Source organism: Rhipicephalus sanguineus, chromosome 6 (genome assembly GCF_013339695.2).
Source record: "Rhipicephalus sanguineus isolate Rsan-2018 chromosome 6, BIME_Rsan_1.4, whole genome shotgun sequence".
Taxonomy (NCBI): Eukaryota; Metazoa; Arthropoda; class Arachnida; order Ixodida; family Ixodidae; genus Rhipicephalus; species Rhipicephalus sanguineus.
The window spans coordinates 145,371,814-145,395,017 of record NC_051181.1 but is presented as its reverse complement, the minus strand read 5'-3'; the positions used below and the strand labels follow the sequence as shown (position 1 = coordinate 145,395,017).

Below are 23,204 nucleotides of genomic sequence, written 5' to 3'. Positions count from 1 at the left end.
TATTGTCTTAAGTGGCTCGTCGTGCTGTTGTATTCTGGTGACGACGCTGGTGTAATTCTCGACACATGATGCAGTTGATTGAGGTATCTGCGAAGCAGCAGCTTAGCCTTCTGTGATTGTGTGTGTGTGCAGCAATGCTGAACCACAAGGAGAAGGAGGTTGAAGACCTGAAGACCAAGATAGCCGAGGTGATGGCGGTGATGCCCGCCACCAGCACCTACCCGGCGGCACCCGCACCGGTGCCGCTCGACTCGGAGCTGGTTTCGTCCCTCCTGTACAGCCCCAAGTTCATCACGTCGCCCGGCCCCGCCACCGAGGAGAAGAAAATCCCAAAGTCCAATCTGGACCCAAATGCCTCCGTCTACACGCCCAAGATGGTCCCTTCCGACCACTGAGCACTTTTGGCCTCACTCAAACGACACACACACACACCACCGCTTTCTTCTTCTTCCCAACTTGAATGGTTTGTTGTGCTTTCCCCCCTAAGGTGGCAGGAAGTCGTTTAAAAAAAAACATTTGTTGACGTACACGAATGCGACATTTATCATTATTAATGGCCCGGGAGCGAAGAGCGCGTGATGAGGCACTCCCATCTGGCACCATTACTGCTGATAACTAACAAGGCATTGCGGTAGAAACAGAGAGGGGAGTAAAAAAAAATGATTGTGTAAAGGACAGCCGCTGGTGCCTGCTGCCTCTGCTTTCTCGGGTGGTTAATAATCATAACTGTGTCTTCTTCGTAGCTGTGGCCTCCTGTAGTCGTGGGAGCCAAGGTGAGCAAAACGCACGTGCAGTTTTTGTTTTGTTTTTTTTTCTTTGCGCGTGGATATGGAGGATGTTTGTCACGGACTATCGCTGCATCCATTTCGCTGTGCACCCCCCTCCCATTCCTCTCAGACGCTCTCCTGTCACGCCTGCATTGTGTGCGAGTGTGTATATCTAAAGCCTGCGCGGCAAGCATGACTTTCGTGCCCCCTGCGGGTTTCAGAATGGACGATCGTCATTTATCGTCGTCGTTATTGTGTTCGCTCCCGGGGTTGATTTTTCTCATTTACCGACCCCTTAGCCAGCCACTCGCACGTTCAGATTCTCTTGTCCCCGTCTTCCGTGTGTCGCTGCTGTAGCGAACGTCACCATGCTTGTCATTCACGCTGTCCTTTCATTGCTGCTGAGAAGTGCTTGCTTATTTTGCTGTTTCAATTGCAGCAGAATGCCTTCTGGTGTCTTTCCCACACGTCAATGTAAAAAAACCTCTCCCACGCGTGTGTTCCCACCCCCTCCTCCCCAGCTTTGCAAGCACTACCATTTCTTTGCGTGATTTGTGTCTTTTGAAATGGACATACCTTGCCTCTTTCTTTCTTTTACTTTTGCAACAGTTCTTACGCAGCTTTTATTTTTCCACCCCCCCCACTCCCTCTCCTCTTTCCAACCTTTGCAGAAAAAGAAATGCAATCGTTATTTTTGTTCTTTTCTGTGCGCACATTTTAGCTTGTTCACACATCTGCCTGATGGTTGTACAAAAGGGGTAACTTATTTTTTGTGTTTTCATCATCCATGAGTGCCATTGAGAAAAAAGAGCACTTGATAGGGACAGCTAGCCAGTCGATAAAAATGTAGCCAATAGAACAGGAAGTGTGCACAGGGGCAAGAACATAGAGTTCCTTCGTGCAAGGCGAGGGTAAAAAAAAAAGAATTGTGCCAAGACGAAGCCTGTCGCACACTTAGTTGATTTCCTGTTCTTGGCCCTTAGTTTCTTTCTATGCTGAACTTCCGTGGCTCGATTATTGGGCTACCTCGTTTTTTTGTTTTGTTTTTTTCCGGTACTACTGCTTGTTATTCGACAAAGCACTAGAGAAGGCATCCCAGTGACTTTACCTTCTTTTTTTCGTTTATTATATTGAGCTTGTCTTTTGGCAGTTAAATTTTGCTCTTCTTTCACATTTCATTGCTATATTAAGTTTATATAAAGATCAGGTCATGATCTCATTGTCATCTCACATGCATACCATCACATTCATTGTATAATATGCGCCTGGTTCACACGCACCTTTTCCCTGCCCTTTGGCTCCCTACCCAAGCCCCCTGCCATTCACTAAACCCCCCGTGCCCCCCCTTTTTTGTCTAGTCTTGCCCTCTGCCATTTTGAGAGGTCACATTTACCCTTTTTTTTTTTTTGCGCTTCGAAAATAATTGAAGAATTTAGACGGCTCAGCCTCAATGGGATATCAGGCCAGAGTGCAGAGAAAAACCGAGAATCTGGTAACGTGTTGGAATATTACGCAATTTTGTTTTAGCGCATTAAAGAAATGCCTGCATCAGACCAGTGGGTTCTGCGAGTTTTAATTTTTTCTGACTGTGTATATGTATATACATTTTTTTTCTCTAGACGCCGCGCGCTGCTGTATTGGACAGGGACATCAGAGGTTCCCCGAACATTCCAGCGTGCAGTGTGCTAAATACAGGGTTTGTGAAGTACTGCCAGGCCTTAGGACTCTCTCCAAAGAAATGTGGCACGTATAAATGTAAAAAGACGCGGTCACAGTAGCCGTCACGACGTAAAGTGGACTCGTTTTTCAAGGGACAAACTTGTCGAGAACGTAAAATGTCCGTTGAGCGCTGAGCTTTGTTTTGTTTTTGTTTTCCTTCTCTGCACGGTGTGCACTGCAGCAGGTGTTGTCGACACCGTGTGTTTTGAACTTCCCCCTCCCTTTCCTGCCCATGTCCCTTGCATCTACTTACGGAGAGCAAGCAGTGGGTTTCCAGCCGACGACGACATCTGTCTGTGGTTTATGTGATGCGCCCTAGAGTAAACAAAGAGAAAAAAAAACTTTCAAGGAGGAATAAAATGTGGCTTCCTCGGCTGTGCCGCTGTCTCGTTTCTGTGTCTTGAAAGGGTTCACTCTATGCCCGGCTGGTGCTGAAGCCTAGCTCCGGTTCCAGCCGCACACGGTCGTACCGTAACGTGTCAATGTCCCCTTGCCGTAGCGCGAGTAATTGCAGCTACGACGGGTTCGGGCGAATAAGGCAACGGGCCAAGTCGACAAATAACGCTTTATTGCTGCACTAGCAATAATGTGAATTCGTCACTTAGGACAGTCCACTCTATGTAAAACAAAGGGTAAGTTTACTCCTTTCATCGGTCGGCAGCAGCTCGCGAGTCCTCCGGTCATTGCACCACCGCTGGCACAGGAGAGGCCGTCTCTTTGTCTGGTTGGCTATTTATATCAAAGAAATCGCGTGACGAAAACACGGACAGAAGAAAAGTACAAACACCGCGTGCCCTTCTTGTCTTCTTCTGTCCGTGTTTTCGTCGTGCAATTCCTTTGATGTCATGGATCACCAACTAGCCTAAAATGCTGCTCTCATTAAGGCTATCTATAACCTGCCATCCCATTCTTCCGCGAGGGTCATCTCCCTCGCAGGGACGAATACCCTTTCCTGTGAGCAGGGAAATGATGTATAGGGAACCCAAGCTCAAGTTTGCGGCGCGACGACAGCGCCGCGCCAGCCGCGCTGCGGCTCTGTCGGAAAACACTGAACCGTCGCGCGGCCGACTCAGCCCCTTTCACGGTAGCGGTAGCGCACGTGCGCTCGCGTTCTTCTCCCGGTGCGGGTAACTGTGGGGCCGTCAGCTCGGCACGTTGAACCGAGAGGCTTGCTGTGCGGAGCTGCGCATTTCCACGATGGCAGAAGCGACCCCGCGGAAGCGCAAGCGTGGTCCGAAGTATTGCGGTTTAGTGGCCAGCCACAACAGTGCAGACAAGGCACACGATTCACGTGTTAAACTGTATCGGTTCCCGGGCGTGTCGCACGAGAAATAAAGGCGGCAAGCGTGGATAGCTGACAGCGCTGTCTCGCCTTCTATTTTGGCTGTCTGAGTTCATCGCTTTCGTTCGTTCCGACTACCTGAATCGGTAAGTAACGGGGCGCATGCACGCAGCGACTACAGTAATGATTACTCGCTGTCTTCTCGCATTGTTAAAGTCCAGTTACGGTTGTAGGTGAAGCAACTTTGTGTTTTGATTCCCCGTGCTCGTGAGACCTACCCGTCGTTGTTGAACGTTCACATTCGCGTTATACCGTTAGCGTTGCGCGGTTGGTTGAATTCAACTGAACTACGCACATTGTCAGAAGTTCGGCGCCTGCATTTCACGCGTCGGGAAGGCTGCTTTATCACGCCGGAACGGACGTCTGTGCATTTTCAGCAAGCATTGACATCGTTCTGCAGGTTTGCTTTGTTTTTGTCACTTTATTGGGGTGATATATATTTAAGCCGCTAAATATAACTGGCACTTCATACATGCTTTGCAATTGCAACCTTGAATTAACCACCTTCTGACTTTGTGCGATTTTCTAGCCGCGTTCACGCAGCAGGTTTTATACGCCTGTCAAGTCTGTATCATAAAAAGAGACTGCAAGCATGACGCGAGAGCCGAAAAAACGAGGCGAGCAGTTCATCTTGCTTCACAGTGGTTGAAGCTCAGCTAGCTGCCTCGCGTCTTAATCGGCGGGTGATTCTCCAGCGGCACGGATGACTTGACTCTAACCTTCTCAGGAAGCAGTGCCATGGCCGTATAATCTTTTTTTCGCACGCCGCAAACGTTTGTTCACGAAAGTACACGGCTGCTACTGTAAGCATGCCATATCAAAACAACAATCATATGATTCGTAGTCCACGCCGCAGAACATCGATAGCGTGTACGGCTTCATTTCGGAGTGCATGTGGACCATTATTCATCTTTAACGTGACAGAATGAGACTTACCTCGAGGTATACGTCCTACACGGTGTAATCGCGACTGCATTTCGCTTTGAGTCGGGCGTGGTTGTCGTCGATCGTCTGCTCTTCACCGTTAACGTGATTGACGAGCTTTCCTCATTTTATGAAGTTCGCTTTGCGGAAGTGCCAGTCAAGCTTGAAGATCCTTTTGAAGCCGCACTGCACGCGGTACATTGTGAGACGCCGCAAGTGCACCGCGAGAGCTCTGCACGTGCACGGAAGCGAGCGGCAACGCGGTGGCGAGAAGGGAAAGCGCTCGCTGATCACGCCCCAGTTTCTCTTTTTCTGCCAGAGATGGCGCTGCCTGTCAAGAGCAGCAGCGCCGCTAAGCGTTGCTTAGGAAGCCTATAGCGCATGGCTGGCACAACGAAATATAGTTAGGAAAGTGGCTTGATGCTTCCTCCCCGCACAGCTCATTCCCGCTGTTGGTCCACAACCGCACCAGGGTTGTTTCTTTCTCACGGGGCATGACACTGCCCTTGGCTACCATGTGCTGTAGTGTGCAAGCAAGCTCTCTGGCGAGTGTACGACTTCTACCTGACTTTGCAGTGGACGACCTGTACAGTGCATTGACATAGCTGCAGCTGACACTTAGCGTGGCGCATTGTGGAATCTGAAATACACATGCCGTTTTCGGCACTTAAAGGAACTGACAACCAACCTTTCTGGTGCCCAATTTCCTTAGTGCAACGTAAAGCTTACCGGTCAGAGTCTCTAATCATCAAATCGTAATGCGGAAAATGCTTTGGAATATTTTTTATCGGAATTTACAATCTGCAGCTCCCATAAAGTACACGCAACGTGTACGCTGCAAACGGAGGATGAGCACGACAGCAATTATACACTGGCAAACCAGCCAAGTCCTAACTATAAGAAAGGAGCATTGTATTCATCAAGCCTATGTTTCTGCACTTCATGTGCTTGAGTCATGGCTTTATACCGGTTCGCCTAAGTTTCTGCGAAGGCAGCGCTGCTTCTCGGCGTCAACTCGTTCTACCATGTTAAAAGCATAGGATAAAGTGAGGATGTCTGATAATTAGGCTTGTGCGAATATTCGAACGGATATTATAGTATTCGAATTCGCTTCGATTCGAATTTAAATTAATGGAAATTTTGAAGTATTCGAAATGAACGAATAGTATATTAGTTCGCATGTAACTTCCCTGTAAAGGTGGTTTCACTGCAGTGGAGGGGTGCTATGCCGTGAACACACCTTTCCAGGAAAAATCTGCACTGCCGCGAAACTTTACTTCAAGGTAAGATTGTTTTCTTATTTCTTGATCGATTCTGATGAAACTCGATTAGTTTATGTATATTTGTGTGCTCATTTCACATATGCAATTATTTTTCTAGTATAATGAGTAGTTTTTAAAATGCAAAATATTCCATGGGGGTGCCTTTTGGGGAGCAAGACTTTTTTTTTCTAAACTGAGAGTTACAATGTAAAACAGCATATCGCAATAATCTGGAATCATAACTGTGTGGAGTGCAACAAAAATTGATGTTCTAAAGCCATTTATACAAAAGTTATGGTATGTTAAACATTTACGAGTGCGTCAATTTCAAGCTGGGATTTCATTCGTGAATGTTTAACACATGGTAAATTTTGTTCCAATAGGTTTAGAACATACATTTTTGTTGTAGTCCTGCACTCAGTTCTGATTCTAGGTTATTGTGATATGCCAATTTACTTGCAAGTCCCTTTAAATATGTGACTTTATGGAACCTGACATTCATAGCACTGTGATCAATGCCTTCTAATGAAAATTTAACATTTGACAGCATGTGCACTCCCATCACCATGCAAAGCAGCCTAGTTGATTGTATGTTGGTTGTTGATTGTAAATTTCCAGGTGCCCTGTAACATGAATCTACCGTAGTCTATCATGCTGATAACCAGCGTTCAAAAACAGCCAAGGAACAACACTTTGTAAGAAAACGAAAACAAGTGAGAATATATTTGTTGCACATATAGTACATGGCATTGGTCTCATGTGACAACAACTTCCTGTGCTGTCTGGCCTAGCCTCATGAGCCGCAGCCTTTCTTGCCACCTTGCCTCCACATCGTCTATGAACCTCTGCAAGCTCTGGTCATCTGCACTCTGCCACTCCCTTGGTCTTGCACTCTTGAATGTCTGGAGAAGAAAGGGTTTAAATCTAAGAAAATGCTCTCAATTCACGTACAAGTCAGCTCTGTTGGTCTATTTGAGTGTAGTGAAAGTTGCGCTTATTGTTTAAGGGTACTGAACAAAACTTTTTCAACCGAGATTTGCAGTCCAACTGAAAGCTTGGGTGCTGAATGTGGTCGAAACAACCTTGTTTTTAGGTAGACACTAGAGGAAAATTTATTTTTAATGAGTTTTTCGCAAACTGCCGTGTCTATTGACCGTGCTGTGAACTTGAAGAGGTGACCTGTAAGTCACCGGAAACAGGCGTGCCAGTCATTGCTCGCGTCTCTCAACCCGCCCTGCTCCCACTACAGTCCCTAGAACCAGTACAAATGGCACTGGCAGCGGACAATGCTCCCTGGTGGGGCACGTCTCGGCACCTTTGTGGAAGGGAGAAAGTGGGCTGTAAAGGAGCAGTGGAGAAAGGGAAGTGAATGAATCGCGGCTTTTACTACACCGGTGCCAAGACGCAGCCGCAGACTTGTGAAAGTGTAATATGGAAAATAGTGATCAAGGAGATGAAGCACAAGTAAAGAAACAGACAGGATGAGCGCTTTATTTTTATTAAGTTTTATTGCTTCAACACAATACAAAGGAATAATGGCAGAAAACCAACAGTGCGTGACATCTCATGGCTTAGTCATGATATAAGGACACAAGGTACAGAGGCTATTAGTTGATTACTAAGGTTACAGAGGCTATCAATAGATTACATAGGCACAATTCAAACACACCACATCACTAGGCAGATGTGAGATAAGGTCATTCTCCTTTGCTTAGCGCTTGAGATGGTGCACTTACACATGCGTCACCACTTTGGCCGATAGCAAAGGCCTCGGCTATCAGACGACCGTACATGCTGGTGTACCCTCCTACGAACCTGCACTTTGCTAATTCTGGGGTGCAAGCGCTGCAGTGGACTGCCATGTTGCTGTCCTTTTTTTAACGATGATTATTTTGATGTTCGTCGATTCGCTGGTTCAGAGAATGACCGGTCTGTCCAATGCATCTCCTTCAGGGCAGCAACATAGCACTCCACTACAGCGCATGTGGTTGCACCTGAGAATTTGCAAAATGCAAGGTCGTAGGAAGCTGCACCCGCATGTACAGTCGCCTGATAGACAAGGCCTTTGCTATCAACCAAAGGGGGTGAAGCATGTGTAATTGCACCGTCCTTAAAGCTAAGCAAAGAATGACACTATCTCGCATCTGCCTAATGATGCCGCACATTTGAAGTGTACCTTTGTATTGATAGCCTCCGTAACCTTTGTAGTCCATTCAGAGCCTCCGTACTTTGTGTCCTTATATCGAGATCAAGGCTTAATATTTCACGTGCCACTGGTTTTCTACCAATATTACTTTATATCGCGTCGAAGCAATAAAGCTTTCAGGTGTAAGTGTTTCTTCGCTTGTGCTTTGTTTCCTTTGGCGCTGTTCTCCCTATTACAAATGTGCGACCAACTAGCCCAACAAACCACACTTGTGAAAATGACCCGAACTGTGGTAGGATTTAAACATTGGAGAAACCAGGGAAAACGCGAATTAAATTTTTCACCAAAAATACAGGGGGCACTTTGCATACTTGTGAAAACAAGCATACCACATCTTACAGCTGTAACCAGCGAGAAGGTAAACGATACAGAACCAAGCCTAATGATGAAATGCAAAGATACTGAAACAATTTGATTACACGTATTGTGAGATAAGGTGCACTTTCAATGCGGTAGCTATAAGTGTGCAGAGCCTCTGGACAGTTGCGGGTTAAGTAGTCGGACAAACCCACGGAAAAAAGGTATTACCTCCAAAAGGCCACATTGTCGTTGATAGCAGAGAATTGCGGCAAGCAGATGCCATATGGTGAATTCGGGCCAGAGTACTGTCGTGAATTCGATAACAGATCTACTGCTCTGCCACAGCATAAAGTCACTCAGGCGAACTTCCCCTGATGTTCGAATGAGCAGCTCGGGGTCCCGACTCTTGCGACTGTACATGGCTTGACTCAGGGCAGGTTCGCTGACATCACTGCAAAAAATGACGGGGTAGTTATAAACAGCTCTTGCCTGTGCAGTGATTGCACCACTGATAGTGCACCACTGATAAGAATGTTAAGAAATGTGCTTCATAAGGCAGTGTAGTTACCCGTGTAAATATTACATTACACAGCAAAGGTACCATGAAGTCAACTTCGCAGCTTCATACTTCTCCACGGTGGATGACAGCTCCCTATGTACTTTCATATATTATACGAAATTATCTATGATTTCAAGAAAGACAGGTCTTACTTTGGCGACAAGATGCCTTTCTCAACTCCAGTGGCCAATTCTTGCATTGCCTTGCATATTTCGTCCCGGGAAGTGTACGACAGGCATATGTTGAGAAAGCACCTGAAATACGCATAACACATGTTAGTGTTCCAACCTTCAAATGACTTGCTGATTACATCGTTTCCATTTGATTGTGAATGAGAACAGGGCTAGCTATGTAAGTTATTGAAATAAAACCTCCACAGTAACTATGCAAGCATTTATAATCAGCCACAGTCCTCATACACTAATACAACGAGAATTGCAAACAAGTTTTCCTCGCCCTCAATTTTTCAAGTTTTGCATACATATGTTCATTTAATCGTACACGAAAACTACTTGTACAATGTAAGCAGTTCAAAACTCTTGGTGGGAAAAAATGTCGCCATGCTTGTTCAGGTCTGTTTGACGTGCTATGCAAGGTAAATTTCTGCTGGTGCAAGCGGAAAAAGGACTACCGACCAAATGGTACAATAAACTCGACACCTTTCGCTGTCAAAAAGTCAAATCACACTGATAAATCACAGTAAAAGTGTTTAAGCTGCGTTAGTGTTGTCTAATTTACCCCAAATAAACCATTAAAAGTACTAATTTTTTAAAAAGCACTTTCAGGAATGCAGATTGCATCATACGTTTATCACCTCAGGACTTGACCGCTATAACTTGACCCGCGGTGTTTTGTGTAACTGTGTCTACGCGTGAGACATTTTATTATGCAATATTATCGGGTTCTGAATCGCCCGACTCCGATGAACACGGTATGTGCTATGTAAGAAAATTATAACTGCTGCCAACAATACCTTGAGTTCACTTGCGTTTGGTGCACAACTTCGGCAACGACTTTTTGCAACTCCACTGGTAAATAGGATAAATTCCCAAGTACGCGGATGCAAACTCCATGCTCGTGGATCTTGTCCCTGCGAAGCGCAAGTGCACACGTGTCAATGCACTTACGTCGTCAAGACGACAGTGATGGACAAGGGGGGCAAACTGAAACGTTCTTGCGCACATTTCTTTCAACATGTTTTGCAGTTTCTGAAGAGCCAGGTCTAGGAGGCCATCCACTTCGTCCTTGGATCTCTTGAAATTTTCGATGCTAAATGCATAGACTGTAACCTCGGTGACACCCAACTCGGAGCACCAATAAAGGACCTGAAAACAGGCAGCTGGTCTCACTACACTGAAGTTCGCATTGATTGTTCGCTCAAGTTTCACGTATTGAAATAAAATCCACCTCACCTCGGCTAATTTGTCAAATCCTTGGACGTGACCCTCCACAGAGCGCATGTTTTGCTTCCTGGCGAAACGCCGGTTCCCGTCCATGATGACAGCCAAGTGCGACGGCACCTTTCCAGCTTTTAGAACACGGACGGCGACTGATTGTAACCACGTAAGCTTCGTTTGTTTGATCCACGACATCTTGGGTACCTGCGCAAAGTTCGATCACAGAAAGAAAATTCCGAAGGTTACCGCTCAAACACGTCCGACTCTGGCCCCATTTTCACCAACCTACATTGCGGGATGCTAAAATTGTACATAATAGAGAGCCTATACCTTTTCCACCGGACCAGGGTCGCGTTATGTGGACCTAAACTAAGCAAACTCTTGCTGACAACAGTCGGCGTAGCACAGCTGATTCACATAACAGCGGAATTTTTCCGTCAACAGCAACGTCGCCGACGTGCTCGCTGACGGAAGTCATGCACATCGGCATATGCCACTGGATGTCGCCGTTGGCCTTTTTGTATTACTCCGCGCTGCCTCGAAGTGAACATTTGGTAGTATTAGCTAACATATCAAGCGAATCATACACCCAGGAACATATATTAGCTGCAATTTGTAACTGTAACTACGCTAAGTGTAAGCTTCAGTGATTTTTTTAAACCGATTCAACCTGAAAACTATTTTCTGCGTCGGAAACGTATCCGCTTCTCGCAGGGCTTCGGTTCAATGTCGTTGTAAAGTTACCTCCTTTATTTTGGATTTACCGCGAGTAGTTTGTAACGATTAACAAGCACACCGTGACGCATTATGTAGTCATATGGTACATGTAAGCATTTAATAAGGATGTCAACAGCAAGTGCTAACAGGAGGACGCAGGAACTCCTCGAAAAAGGTACCGTAAGCTTCAGAATTTTTGGGAACAAAAGTCCGATCTGTGCGAGCGTTTGTACCTGATCAGTGGAGGCTGATTTCTCATTGATTTGCTTGCAGAGTTGTATTTCATAATTTCAAAGTTCCTGGGCAGGGGACCTTGCAAGGAAGCTGCGGAGGTAATAGTTGGTAGCTTTTTTGAGTGTATGCAATCACTTGCAAGCGGCAAACCGATACATGCGTGCGTTTTTTCAGGTTCTTCGGAGGGAGATTGAGGCGCATCATGTAAGTTGCCGCTTGCTTTCCGGAAGAACCTCGTGCGAAGCACGTGGGTTGTGGCGATCAAAACATTGCGCTAGTTAGTTCCGAGCCGCGCATTCTGTTAGTGCGACGGGTGCTTGGTTTTCGCTAAGCCTAATTTTAAAAATCTTTTCTAGCTTTTGCCCAAAAGGCTCGATTGGCACGGGAATGAGCACGACAGGAGTTTTGCTGAATTGGTAAGTGACCTGGTTGCATTTTGGGCAGTTTTTGAAAGTTGACATTTTTGTCACCGTGCTGCGTGTGCGGCGGCTTTGTGTGATTTTCTGCGTTTTCGGGCTCACGTTTATTTCGAGAGCGCCAGAAATGCGACCAAACGCAGTTTCTTGCACTATCGGCGGACGATGAAGAAAAGAAAAAAAAGTTACGCTGCCCCTTTGCTGATGAATTCCGATTCACGGAGGAGCGGTTATTTGATGCTTTTTTATTTGCTGGGTTGACTCATTGACCAACAGGGGGCGTGCTGAACCGGCAGCCAATCGCGTGAGCTGTTACAAACGGGCTCGCGCTATGCGAGTCGACGATTGGTTGAGACCTTCCTGGCAATTCGTTGCCCCGGTGACGGTATACGTCACAGACGAGATGGCGTTTTCGTTGTTTTCTCGTTTTCCACGTAGCGAGTTCTGCGGGAGAGCGCAGGAAGCAGTGTTCAGTTATTCGTTTTTGTGCTTGAATGCGGACGCGTCTCTTTTGTAAGAGCAGTGGGAAGGACGTCAGTTTTCAGTTTTCTTCGGTGTTTTGTGGTTGCGGGCTCGTTGCGAATCTCACCGCTCACTGCACTGACGTAACCATATCTTGAAAATGTGTAAATAAAGAAAGTGGGTGAAATTGTGATTGCACCTTATTCCGATGTGGCGTATGTATTCTCACATGGAGGAATTTCAATGTGCCGCTTCCTTTAAGATCAAATATCGCAACTCTAAATGACCGGTGCGAGCTGTAAAGTTTGTTCTCTATACATGAATGAGACTGACGTAGCACTTTGCATTCATTCTTTAGTTGAATTTCTATCAAATAAAGCCCCTTAATAAATACTTCATGTGGCTTCTGTTTATATTGTTGTTGCCAATGAGGCATAATACTGTGGTGAAATGAAACACATCATTCTACAACTGTTCAAACTTCAGCGTGTACTTGTATTGTCACACTGTTTTCCCTCTACAGTCCTTGGGTTTTCAGTTGGCAAATTAATTTACAGTCACAGCATGCTTATCCCTTAGCACAGGACCACTTTTCTTCTTTTAAGTTAATTGGGACAACACTAACGCTGTTCACCCTGCACCCTTCGTCAAGAACATAGAGATGGTTTAGTGGCAGTTACCAAAAACGGTAAGTGAGGTTTCAGGCTAATAGCTTCATAATAAGTTGGAAAATACATTAAATATATTTTAGGGGTGAACATGCGTAAAATTTGTACCTGTAACACTAATAAAATGAACCAGTCCAAAGCTGTAGCTTCTGTCAACTGCAATGTGCCTTGAATGACAGATCTGTCGTAATTTGACAATATAGAACGAGCAAAAACCCCTGTGGTCATGAAAAATAGTAATAACTGTTTCTTATTTGTAATATTTCTATTTCATATAGTTTGCTCACACTAAACTATTAATTTAAATATTAACATTACTGTGCTTTTTAGTCATAGAAAGTTTTGGGGCATCAGTATTCCTGAAAGGAAGTTTCCCAACAAAATAATTATTTCTGAGTCATTAAGTAGAAGAGTTGAGGTTCGGTGCACTATATGTAATATAGCACTTGTTTCACTCTGAGTGGCCTCGTTCTGCGTGTTGTGCCTTTGAGACTAACTTATCTGGAAACAGAGGTGAGGATGGCAAAAGAAACATTGTCGACACCGGTGGTACTGTGTCATTCACATTTTCCATTGGTGTCTTTAGCACTAAATGTGCAGTAAATACCAGCCAAGCCTGGTTCTAATTCTACTAAGGTATCAATACTGTGTGGTATCCATTATATTCGGAAATCTCGCTTGCGTTACAGGCAAGTTCCAACGTGCACATTCCCGATGACTACCTGCTGCAAATATGTTCTCGGATTGGTCCTCTTTTGGACCAAGTCATACCATGTGGAGTGGCTGGCTCTCGGTCACTTCTGGGCTCTGGGAGCTACTCTCTGCTCAGGCAGCACTCAAGTGAGTGACTTGTATATTCAAGGTGGTACAGGTCCCTGTGTGAGGGTTCTTCAGTGGTGCCTTTATCCATTCATGCATTAATTCACTAGTGAAGGGAAGTGCAAGCATTGACTTGGCTAGACTTGCAGCTTAGCTTGCAGTGCGACTACAGTTACTTAGACGTTCTTTTACAGGATGAAATTACCATGATGTCTTACTGAAGACTTGAAAATTTGTACTGTCTGTGTGAAGTACACTATTACACGTGGCAAGAATCGTGCAAAATTGCAACAGAAGTTTTTTTACTGACAGGAACTTATGTTATGTAGCAGTAATAGTCCGTATTAGTGTCGGTGTCCGCACTGTTGTGAAATTTTTGTGCAATCGGAAAACATGTAAAATACCTCGCGATTTTGGGGAAATACCACGGAGCAATCGGGTTCTGGAAGGAGAGCAATGCAAGGAGAAGTAAATATAGTTAGAGAAATTAAATCTGTAGCGCAGCATGCCGGCCAACAAATGCCATTCTGAAGCATGCTCTTCTTGTAATCTCTGTGCTTGTCAGCGGGGATGGTTCGGATTCTAATTGTAAGTCCGTACAGAGTGGTGCGGTTGTGTGTCTTACCGATCATGGAGAATGCTGTTTTCCCCCAACATTTGGGCTACTTCCTGATGTGATAGAGAGGAGGAAGGAAACGGCAGGAACTTTTGTCAATCTTGACTTCTTGAATGTTCTTTTACCTTGGCAGTGGTACGACGACCTCGTGCCACAGCAGATGTGGCAGTCCGGCTACATGGTGCCCCTGCCTGCCTTGCCCCTGGTACGACGCCTTGCAATATTGGTGAGTGCTACATCATTATACTTGTGTTGTCTGCATCTCCTGCTCTGCAGCAAGCACGGGTTGATATGCTTTCTAGGAATGCTGTGTCACGATTTCTTGTGCCAATAAATAGCCGTGGGAGGGTGTGCAAATAGGGCAGTTTCCTGCTGTTTTCAAAATTGCATGCGCAGCGCAATTTGTTGGCGCAGACCACTACTGTGGAAAACTTTCTATACTTACGAGAACAGAAATCTGGGCAAGTTTATAAGAATGCATATTAGAGCAGGTAGTGGAAAACTACGAGGACACAAGCCAGGAACGTATACACGAGACGAGCGCTAACTCGTGTATGTGTTCCTGGCTTGTGTCGTATTTTTGCATTACCTGCTGTAATATGCAAACTTTCTGTGCTTTCAGTTTATTCACTATAAGTATGCTTTGCTTTTTAAAAGAGCCTTGTGTTTGTAGAGGGACTCATGTCGCCAGATCTGACCTTTTAACTATTGTTGCAGACATATATGAGTGTATGGCAGATTTCTCACGAGCGCATCTATTCTAAAAAACATCGTTTGATCTCCCAGTCTCAATGTAACTTGGCATTTCCATGTTTTTTACCCGGGCCTCTTAATGTATACCAGAGCTGCCCAGGTGGCATAACTAAAACTGTTCTCCCGCACGCTGTGCACGTTATTATTTCATTGAAGTGCATGTTAGCGTACTTGTTGATGCCTGAAGTATGTAGTGTTGCACGCGCTGAGTAACTCACAGTATTGCATTCGTGTGCAGCGATGGTGTTGCAGGGACGACAGCTGGGTGCCCTGGCAGGCGGCAGCTGCAGACACCAGCTATCTACCCAGTTCTACGTGAAGGCGCAACTTTTCAGGCGCCTCCTAGGGCACCTGTCGTCCGTCTACTGTGTCCTCTTTGACCGCAGTGGCAACTACATTTTCACGGTAAATATTTTATGTAGAGGGAAGAAAGGGAAATTGACAACCACATGTTCGTGGCACAGAGCCACAAGAAAATCCATATGGATTTCTCAGAAATAGAGCTTTTTAGTTGCCAGAAAAAATTTTTTCAGCAACCATTTTTCACCACCTTAGAAGCTTCCTTTCTGAGAAATCCGTATGGATTTTCTTGTGGCTTCGTGCTACAAATGGGTGGTTGGTTGTCAGTCTCTCTCTTAACCCTTCCGCCACCTTGCGGGATTCCGCAGAACCGATTTGCAATAATGTCTGTCCATGTGCTCTGAGTTGTCTATTAATGCACCCTCGTGCTGCCGATTCTTAGCATCCTGGTTAACCCAATTGGTAAAGCGACTGCCCCGGAAATGCATTGGTCCCACGTTTGATTCCTAGACCATGACAAATTTTTTGGCAACTAAGAAGCTTTCTTTTTGAAAAATCTGTATGAATTTCCTTGTGGCTTCATGCTACGAACGGGTGGTTGTCAATTTCTCTTTCTTAACCCTTCTGGCACTTTAGGGGGCTATTTTGTATGCGTTCTGTGACAGAATGGAACGAAAGGTCATAAGAGGACGGAGGGAGCAAACAGCCAGTAGGCGAGCTGGGGGAATTCAGAAATGTATTCACAATGCATGAAGAAGTGTAGAATTATTATAGCTGAACTTCAATAATGGCAGGTATTGTGTTTCAGTGCTTGAAATTGAAGAGTGTGATGACTTTAAATATTTATTTGTGTGAATGTATTGAGTAGACGTCAGGTGGTGTCGCAATTTGACGAGTCATGAGGTGGTGGGGGGCTGGCTGCGATTTTTTTTAAACTATCGGCACGGGATTGGAGTATGCCAGACACAAAGCAGGCTAATTCGACTCTCCGGCCCCAGTGCTTACGTTTTGATCCAATCCAAGTCGTCTGGAGACTGTTCTGTATCCGTTCTGTCGGACAGAACGGTCGCTTCGTCCTTTCTGTGCCCGTTCTTTGCCAATGGATTGACAGCACTGCCATCTCCGGCTGCTATTCTCCCGTCTGACCGTCAGACGAGCCTCAACCAATCCCGTGCGGCTCCCTCTTGCCCTCTCATGAGGTTTCGTTACGTTCTATGACAGAACGTGTACAAAATAGCCCCCTTGCAGAACTCCACAGAATTGATTTGCGATAATGCTTTATGTAGAAAAAAAAATGTTAGTTTCATGGGAGTAGATGCCCCCCCCCCCTCCTTTCCCACCTCTCCCTGGCACAGCCTCTGATTGAGAGATCTGTCATTCTGCACTTGGTGCATTCTCATCACAGGGTGCAGATGACCTGTTGGTGAAGATGTGGAGCGCCCAGGACGGAAGGCTACTGGCCACACTGCGGGGTCACTCGGCCGAGATCACCGATCTGGCGGTGAGTCCCGACAATCAGTTGCTGGCGGCCGGCAGCTGTGACAAGGTCATCCGCGTCTGGTGCCTGCTCACCCTGGCACCCGTTGCCGTGCTACTGGGACACACCGCTATGGTCACCTCGCTTCGGGTGAGAGACAACGCCACACACGTGCTCGAAGTGACGTTGCGCGGTTCATGTGCACCATGCAATGTGCCTTCTTCTGTTTACGCAGTTTTGTCCATACCCGAAGGGGGACAGGCAGTTTTTGGTATCGACAGGCAACGATGGCTGTGCATGTTTTTGGGACTACTCGAGCAGCACAAAGAGTTTCAAGTGAGTTATCTCGTATGTTCTGTTTTTTAAAAAAAGGCATTGCAAGTTTTTTAAATATCACAGAGCAGGCTGGTTACAGTGGTGAAGCAGTACTAAAAAGCTTCTTTTTTTCTTCTGTGTTGTATTATACACTTCAGAGACTGCATGCAGACTGGCGTGCCTTGTCGACATTTTACTTCCTTGTTGTCTAGTTTCTATTTGCCTTGCCTTATACCGCTATTCACTGTCTCATGTGGTAACTCTGTATTTACAGCCCTAAGCCGCTCAAATTTACCGAGAGGACACGTGCAGGCTCACAGATGATCTGCTCCTCGTTTAGTCCAGGTAAGGGTGCTGTCCTGCCACAGACACGAAACATTTTGTGGATTTAAGAATAGGCACCTGAAATGGCACCTGTTCAGTAATATCCATCGACAGGAGTTGACAACTCTTGACCGTTGCTTATGAAAACCCAACAGGTGGGGCCTTCTTGGCTACAGGCAGCACGGACCATTTTGTTCGGGTTTACCACATCTTGGCCCCGACAGGTCCGGAGCGGATCGCTGAACTCGAGGCACATGCGGTATGATGCTTGCCATGGAATTGGGATCATTTTGTTCAGCTTTGCTGCACGACACACCTGCAAGTTTTGAAATTGAACCTTCATGTGCAAAGCCATTTAGAGTTCAAAATTGTGCGTGTGCTTATGTAATTTATCTGAAAAGAAACTTCCCAAGTTGAATTTGTTGTACTGTAGTTTAGCCCTTTGAGGGTCGAATTTTTTTGAAGAAAACTTTCCCTGGTGGTTGGATTATTTTATCGCGAATTTTGAATATACAAAATGTGTAAAATCGTGAAAAATTCTAAAAAGAAATCGGGGACAGTATTTTGATGTCAGCATCACTCAGAGCTGCAAAATGTTCAACAATATTTCACAGCATGATATTTCTTGAAACGCAGGTCTACGCACAGCCCCTTATCGCAGTCTGCACACATAAAACGTGTCTCCGGTCTCTTGGAGCGACGGGTGGTGTTGGCACATACACAGCGTCTTTTCTGCGTGTGGCTTCCGCAGAGTCAACTCAGTATACAAGGACAGCGATAATACCCCGTGAGCGTCGGTGATAAACAAGCCAAGAGCAGCACCAATAAAGATGGAAATCAACTTCCACCACCCCTGCAAGGGCGTGCTGACAAAGATAAAAATCAAATCTTGCGTGCCTCCATTCCATTGTGATCACACGGCGAAACCGAAACTACGAAAGGGCGTTGCCACAGACCATGCGACACGCTGAAGTTGGAAATCAGTTCTGTTTATTTCTAGAAGGCAGCACAATCATTTCAAACGTTTCTTGTAAGTAAGTCCTAGGAGGTGGCCGCACTTCCCAGTGAGCATGCATCGTCATTACATCGCGAAATTTCAAACGGAGAGTCGAAAACGTATTCGTACGGCAAAGACCTCGCGGGGCAGAAATCCGCTGCTGTACACGTACGGCAAGAACCCTCAGAAGGTTAAGGGCACAATGAGTTTCGCCGTTGCTCAAGAAAGGAGACTCTCAAATATCTTTTGTTATCTTGCGGCCCAGTTATTGGGTTGATTATGCTTCGGTTTGGCAGTGAGTTTAGACACAGCGAGGTGCTTTTGTAGGATAACTGTTTAATAGCCACAAGCAATACAACAAAAATCAATTTTTACGCTTCTTGGAAGCACACTGTCAATGAGGGGCCTATTGCAGTGGTCCCGTGCGTGCATCTGTCTGATTGTTCATTGTGCAAGTGTTGATGGTCAAGTCGTATCGTGGTCATCTTCCTTCCTTAGTGATCCAAGCAAAAGGGTGTTATCACATCTTTTCTCTGAACAGGACCAAGTGGACAGCCTGCAATTCGCCAATCATAGCTGCCGGTTTGTGAGTGGTTCCAAGGACGGCACGGCCAACGTTTGGACCTACGAACGACAGCAGTGGAGGTCGACGCGACTTCGTATGGCCACCAAGTTGGTTGGGTTAGTCGCAGTGCTACTTTTTATTCATTTGAAGTTCTAGGCGATTGATGATGAGAAGTAACATTACAGCATTTATAAAGTGTGTAGGATCTCAAATCCTGCTGGTAACGTAAGTGACAAGACTAGTGCAAACATACAAATACGGCATCTGTTGCACTTTCAATGCTATGCGAGTTAGCGGAAATATGTATAAGAAACAGAAAATGTGTTGGGACACACTAGGAAATTTAGGAACCCTAAATCAGCGTACAGGGTTACTGATTAAACATTCCCTTGTGCCGTACTATGAAGCCAAATAGGAGGCTTTTAATTAACTAGTTGATCCCATGGTAGGTAACGGCGAGTACGCTGTTAAGGGGAGACGCGGGTCTTGGAACGGTCAAAAATGGTCAAAAAATCGATTTTTCGCAAAGCTTATTTTCGAGGCGTTTGTACTTCTGAGCACCTACTCTCAAATTGCTAACGCTAAATTCGGTCGGGAAACGCGATAAAATCGGCTTTCAAAGCACCCCGGCAGCACTAAAATGTCCCCAAAAGGACGAAATTTGTTCGAACTTCCCGCGCGCGCCATGAGCGTTGCAGCGGGCCGAGCGCCGCCATCTTGGGCTAGATTTGAAGCTGTTTTCTTTGTGCACATTTTGCGCCATCTCAAAATGGCGTCGCTCAAGCAGAACGGCCGCCGTCGCGGGTTTTCTGAAGGTCGTTTCCAGGCCACTGATTGGCTCTCACGCGGCGCGCTTTTCAAGCGCGCCTTTCCGAGTCTCCCATTGGCTGGCGCGACCGACACGTCATTTTTTTTTCTTTGTGTTTGGTTCTCCGCCGTGGCTGTCCGTTTGTGTGCGCCTGCTTTTGCGATCGTGCGTGTTTCTCGACGGACCGTGTCTCTACTTTGTGCCGGTAGTTTTTCCACGCGATCGAGATGCCTGGAGACTCTCGTCTGAAACCATCGACGCAACGAGCTTTTGGAAGCCGTAAAAAACGGGCTTGGAACAAGAAGGCGCCGGCTACAAGTGCACCGTCGGCAGCGGAGTTGGAGTCGCGGCCGGACCCTTTGGACCTGCCGGGAACTTCAACTGACGACACCGTGGGACCAAGTTCGACTAGCGAAACACTTCGGGTTGATGCCGCGTACTACTCAACGGCGGAGCAGGCGCAGCGAGTTGAGAGATCGGCGCAAACGAAGACCGTTCTGTCTGGAAAGTCGGCTACCCAGCGCAAGTTCGACCTTCTTGGAGTAAGCGCGGAGTGCCAGACCGGTGACGCCGGGACCGATTTTTTGCTCGTCGATATGAAAGTTTTGAATAACTTTTTTGCACAAGCGAAGTGCGACAAATGCGACGCAAAAAGTCTCAGCGTGAGGAAGGCAACGGACAAGGAGTACGGCCTTGCGGTAAAGCTTATTTTTTCTTGCAGCAGTTGTGATTTCGAGAAGAAGCAATTTTCTTCTCCGAGAGTGAGCGGAACTGCCACCATCACTCCCTTCGAAGTCAACATGAGGGCCATGAAGGGGATACAGATGATAGGCAAAGGTGTTACTGCCCTTTCGGACTTTTGTGCGTGTATGAACCTTTCGCACCGAGGCTTGCACCACAAGACGTTTCAGGGACACCTAAAAAGTTTAGTGAAAGCCTGCGAAAACACAGCGACTGAAAGTGAAGCTGCTAGTGTGGCAGTAATAAAAGAGCTGTATACAGACTTCCTGAACCCCATAGGGAACATCGATGTTGTGTTCGACGGCTCATGGATGACGCGAGGTCGGAGCTCACACATAGGTGTGGGCTGCATCATTGAGCTCTACACTGGCCTTGTAATTGACCATGTTGTTTACTCAAACTTTTGTCTCGGCTGTGCCCTGGGACCACAGCCGCAAGACGAAGGGTACACCGACTGGCTGGCAACCCACGAGTGCCAACGAAACATCGAATGCAACTCTGGCCGCATGGAAGTAGAGGCTGCGCTGACCATGTTTCAGAGGTCCTGGGCCAAGCATGGTCTGCGCTACACGACTGTGCTCTCTGATGGAGACAGCCGCACTTTTCATGCCTTGTCCGAAGCCGAGGTGTACGGCTTTATCCAAATAGACAAAAAGGACTGCATCAACCATGTCCACAAGCGAATGGGTGCAGCTTTACGGAACCTTGTGGACAAAAAGAAGGCTCAGGGTGAGTCTCTTGGGGGTAGAGGAAAGCTCACACAAGAGAAGATCAAGAAGATCGCGAATTACTACGGATATGCCCTGAGGAGCAATATCAATGAAGTGCCAGCTATGAAGAGGGCAGTCGAAGCTACACTGCTGCACATGACATCGACAGATGATGCACCAAAGCACTCAAAGTGCCCCGAGGGTGCTAGCTCTTGGTGCAAGTACAATAGAGCCTTGGCCAATGGGGAGAGTCCACCTTCACACAAGAATGCCCTGCCGGCTTGTGTTGGGGCTGCTCTGGAGCCAGTCTTTGCGAGGCTCAGTGATGAGAGCCTGCTGGCACGGTGCTGTGAAGGGAAGACCCAGAACGCGAGTGAGAGTCTTCATTCGGTCATCTGGACCCAAACTTCAAAGAATGGGAACGCTTCGCTGGAAAGTGTGAAGCGAGCTGCCGCTGAGGCTGTTGCCATCTACAACCAAGGAAGAAGGGCAACCAACGAGTCCATTGCTGCAAGTTTGGGCTATATTGCTGGGGATTGCCTTGTTCGACGAAGCCTAGAAAAAGACTCTCTGCGTTTACGCAAGGCAAATGCAACTCATCTGAAGAGCACCAACACAAAAAAGACTCTTGCAAGGAGACACAAAACGGGTGCAACTGAAGATTACAGTCCTGGACTACTTTGAAGGTATTCTCTCAAGCATAGCAACCTATTACCCAGGGTAACATGCTGCCTAACATCTAGAAGGTTCTTCCTAAAGACTGAAAAGACATGAGCAGCCAGTCGCTTGAGCCTCATACCCCATGGCTTTTCCAGAACCCCCCAGCCGCTTGTCATGGTGGGGTTTTGATCATGCTTTGCACATTGGAAAATTTTTTTAGATATGATTCCTTGGGTGGAACAAGACACTTTCTGTTTTGTTTTGAAGGGAAACAGATGGGGAACATGTGAATAAAATTTATGGTTAAAGGTTCCTTTTAGAAATTTATACAGTGCGTGTCAATCTTCAAACGCGATTTTCTCAGCTTCACATTTTTTGCCAACTTGACCAGCCTTACGGATCTTTTCATTATGTTTTTGTAAGGTAATTTTGATAAATTTTATACCGTTGAATTCGTAAGAAATAGGACTGTGGAGCTATGCTATTTTTTTTGTGGCTAAGATGAACATATGAAATTTTGTGAACAATAATGTGAGCTAATTGCATTTCAAGATTACACAATGTCAATACAATTGAAAGTTCTTATATGATGATATATCTCAGTGACAATATAAATAGCATAGCTCCACATGGCAGGTCTTTGGCTACAGCTGCATCTTAAACAGAACCTAAAAATACTGAGGGAAAGTGTCTTAATGACCCGTAAGAAATTACCTAATTAGATTTCACTTATGCTCTCACAATTTGATAACTAATTGAAGTACATGAAAACTAATTATATTTTTGAAAACAGGAGGAAGAAATACATATACACACCCAATTTCATTACAATATCTCCAATAATAAAACTTTTCGTTTCGAGACCAGTGTCTCCCCTTAAAAAGAAATGCATCATTTGTTTTCAATTTTGCCCACTGGAAAGTCCTTTTTACTGCTGTATAAATGCTGAGATAATCCAAAAACATTTAATCTACTAGCATAACCCTACTACTTATAAGGCGCCCAAAGCTTGTCAGTGCATCCAGCTTTTGGCAGTATCACATTGTGGTTTTTAAGCACTGCGCCATTGCTTTCAAGTCGTGCACAGCACGCGGCTCGGCATGTCGGAAATATGTGGCTACAATCTCTCCATTTTTATGATGTGCA

At 46.0% G+C, this 23,204-nt stretch overlaps 3 protein-coding genes across 5 annotated transcripts in view; 2 read left to right on the top strand and 1 right to left on the bottom strand.

Annotated features, from left to right (window-relative positions):
* The window catches only part of LOC119396676 (macoilin), a 29,263-nt gene extending 26,398 nt beyond the window's left edge, over nt 1-2,865 (top strand). For all 3 annotated transcript variants that reach the window (XM_037663975.2, XM_037663974.2, XM_049417189.1), the window contains one exon: nt 133-2,865. In XM_037663975.2, the coding sequence (XP_037519903.1) occupies nt 133-395 (263 nt within the window). In that variant the 3' untranslated portion in view covers nt 396-2,865. The remainder of the gene's footprint in view (nt 1-132) is intronic.
* Nucleotides 2,866-6,754: 3,889 nt separating this feature from the next.
* Nucleotides 6,755-10,998, bottom strand: LOC119396675 (dehydrodolichyl diphosphate synthase complex subunit Dhdds). Its single transcript, XM_037663973.2, has 7 exons — nt 10,807-10,998; nt 10,492-10,680; nt 10,262-10,404; nt 10,053-10,169; nt 9,232-9,333; nt 8,749-8,971; nt 6,755-6,916 (listed from the first exon to the last, which is right to left on the bottom strand). Exons 2-7 carry the CDS (start codon nt 10,669-10,671, stop codon nt 6,770-6,772), a joined length of 912 nt encoding a protein of 303 aa, XP_037519901.1. The 5' UTR covers nt 10,672-10,680; nt 10,807-10,998; the 3' UTR covers nt 6,755-6,769.
* Nucleotides 10,999-11,179: 181 nt separating this feature from the next.
* Nucleotides 11,180-23,204, top strand: part of LOC119396673 (bromodomain and WD repeat-containing protein 3) — a 45,572-nt gene continuing 33,547 nt past the window's right edge. Inside the window, exons 1-12 of the mRNA XM_037663972.2 lie at nt 11,180-11,368; nt 11,467-11,525; nt 11,602-11,631; nt 11,784-11,843; nt 13,663-13,813; nt 14,542-14,634; nt 15,400-15,566; nt 16,867-17,088; nt 17,174-17,274; nt 17,528-17,598; nt 17,733-17,836; nt 19,116-19,255. Of these exons, the coding sequence (XP_037519900.1) occupies nt 11,320-11,368; nt 11,467-11,525; nt 11,602-11,631; nt 11,784-11,843; nt 13,663-13,813; nt 14,542-14,634; nt 15,400-15,566; nt 16,867-17,088; nt 17,174-17,274; nt 17,528-17,598; nt 17,733-17,836; nt 19,116-19,255 (1,247 nt within the window). The 5' untranslated portion in view covers nt 11,180-11,319. The remainder of the gene's footprint in view (nt 11,369-11,466; nt 11,526-11,601; nt 11,632-11,783; nt 11,844-13,662; nt 13,814-14,541; nt 14,635-15,399; nt 15,567-16,866; nt 17,089-17,173; nt 17,275-17,527; nt 17,599-17,732; nt 17,837-19,115; nt 19,256-23,204) is intronic.

Bases quoted from the DNA above. Each gene is read 5' to 3' on its own strand.
- LOC119396675 (XM_037663973.2), bottom strand. From the start codon at position 10,671: ATGTCGTGGATCAAACAAACGAAGCTTACGTGGTTACAATCAGTCGCC. The intron at 10,405-10,491 runs GTGAGGTGGATT...GCCTGTTTTCAG, and splicing joins GATTTGACAAATTAGCCGAG to GTCCTTTATTGGTGCTCCGA. The intron at 9,334-10,052 runs GTATTGTTGGCA...TGCGTATTTCAG, and splicing joins CAAACGCAAGTGAACTCAAG to GTGCTTTCTCAACATATGCC.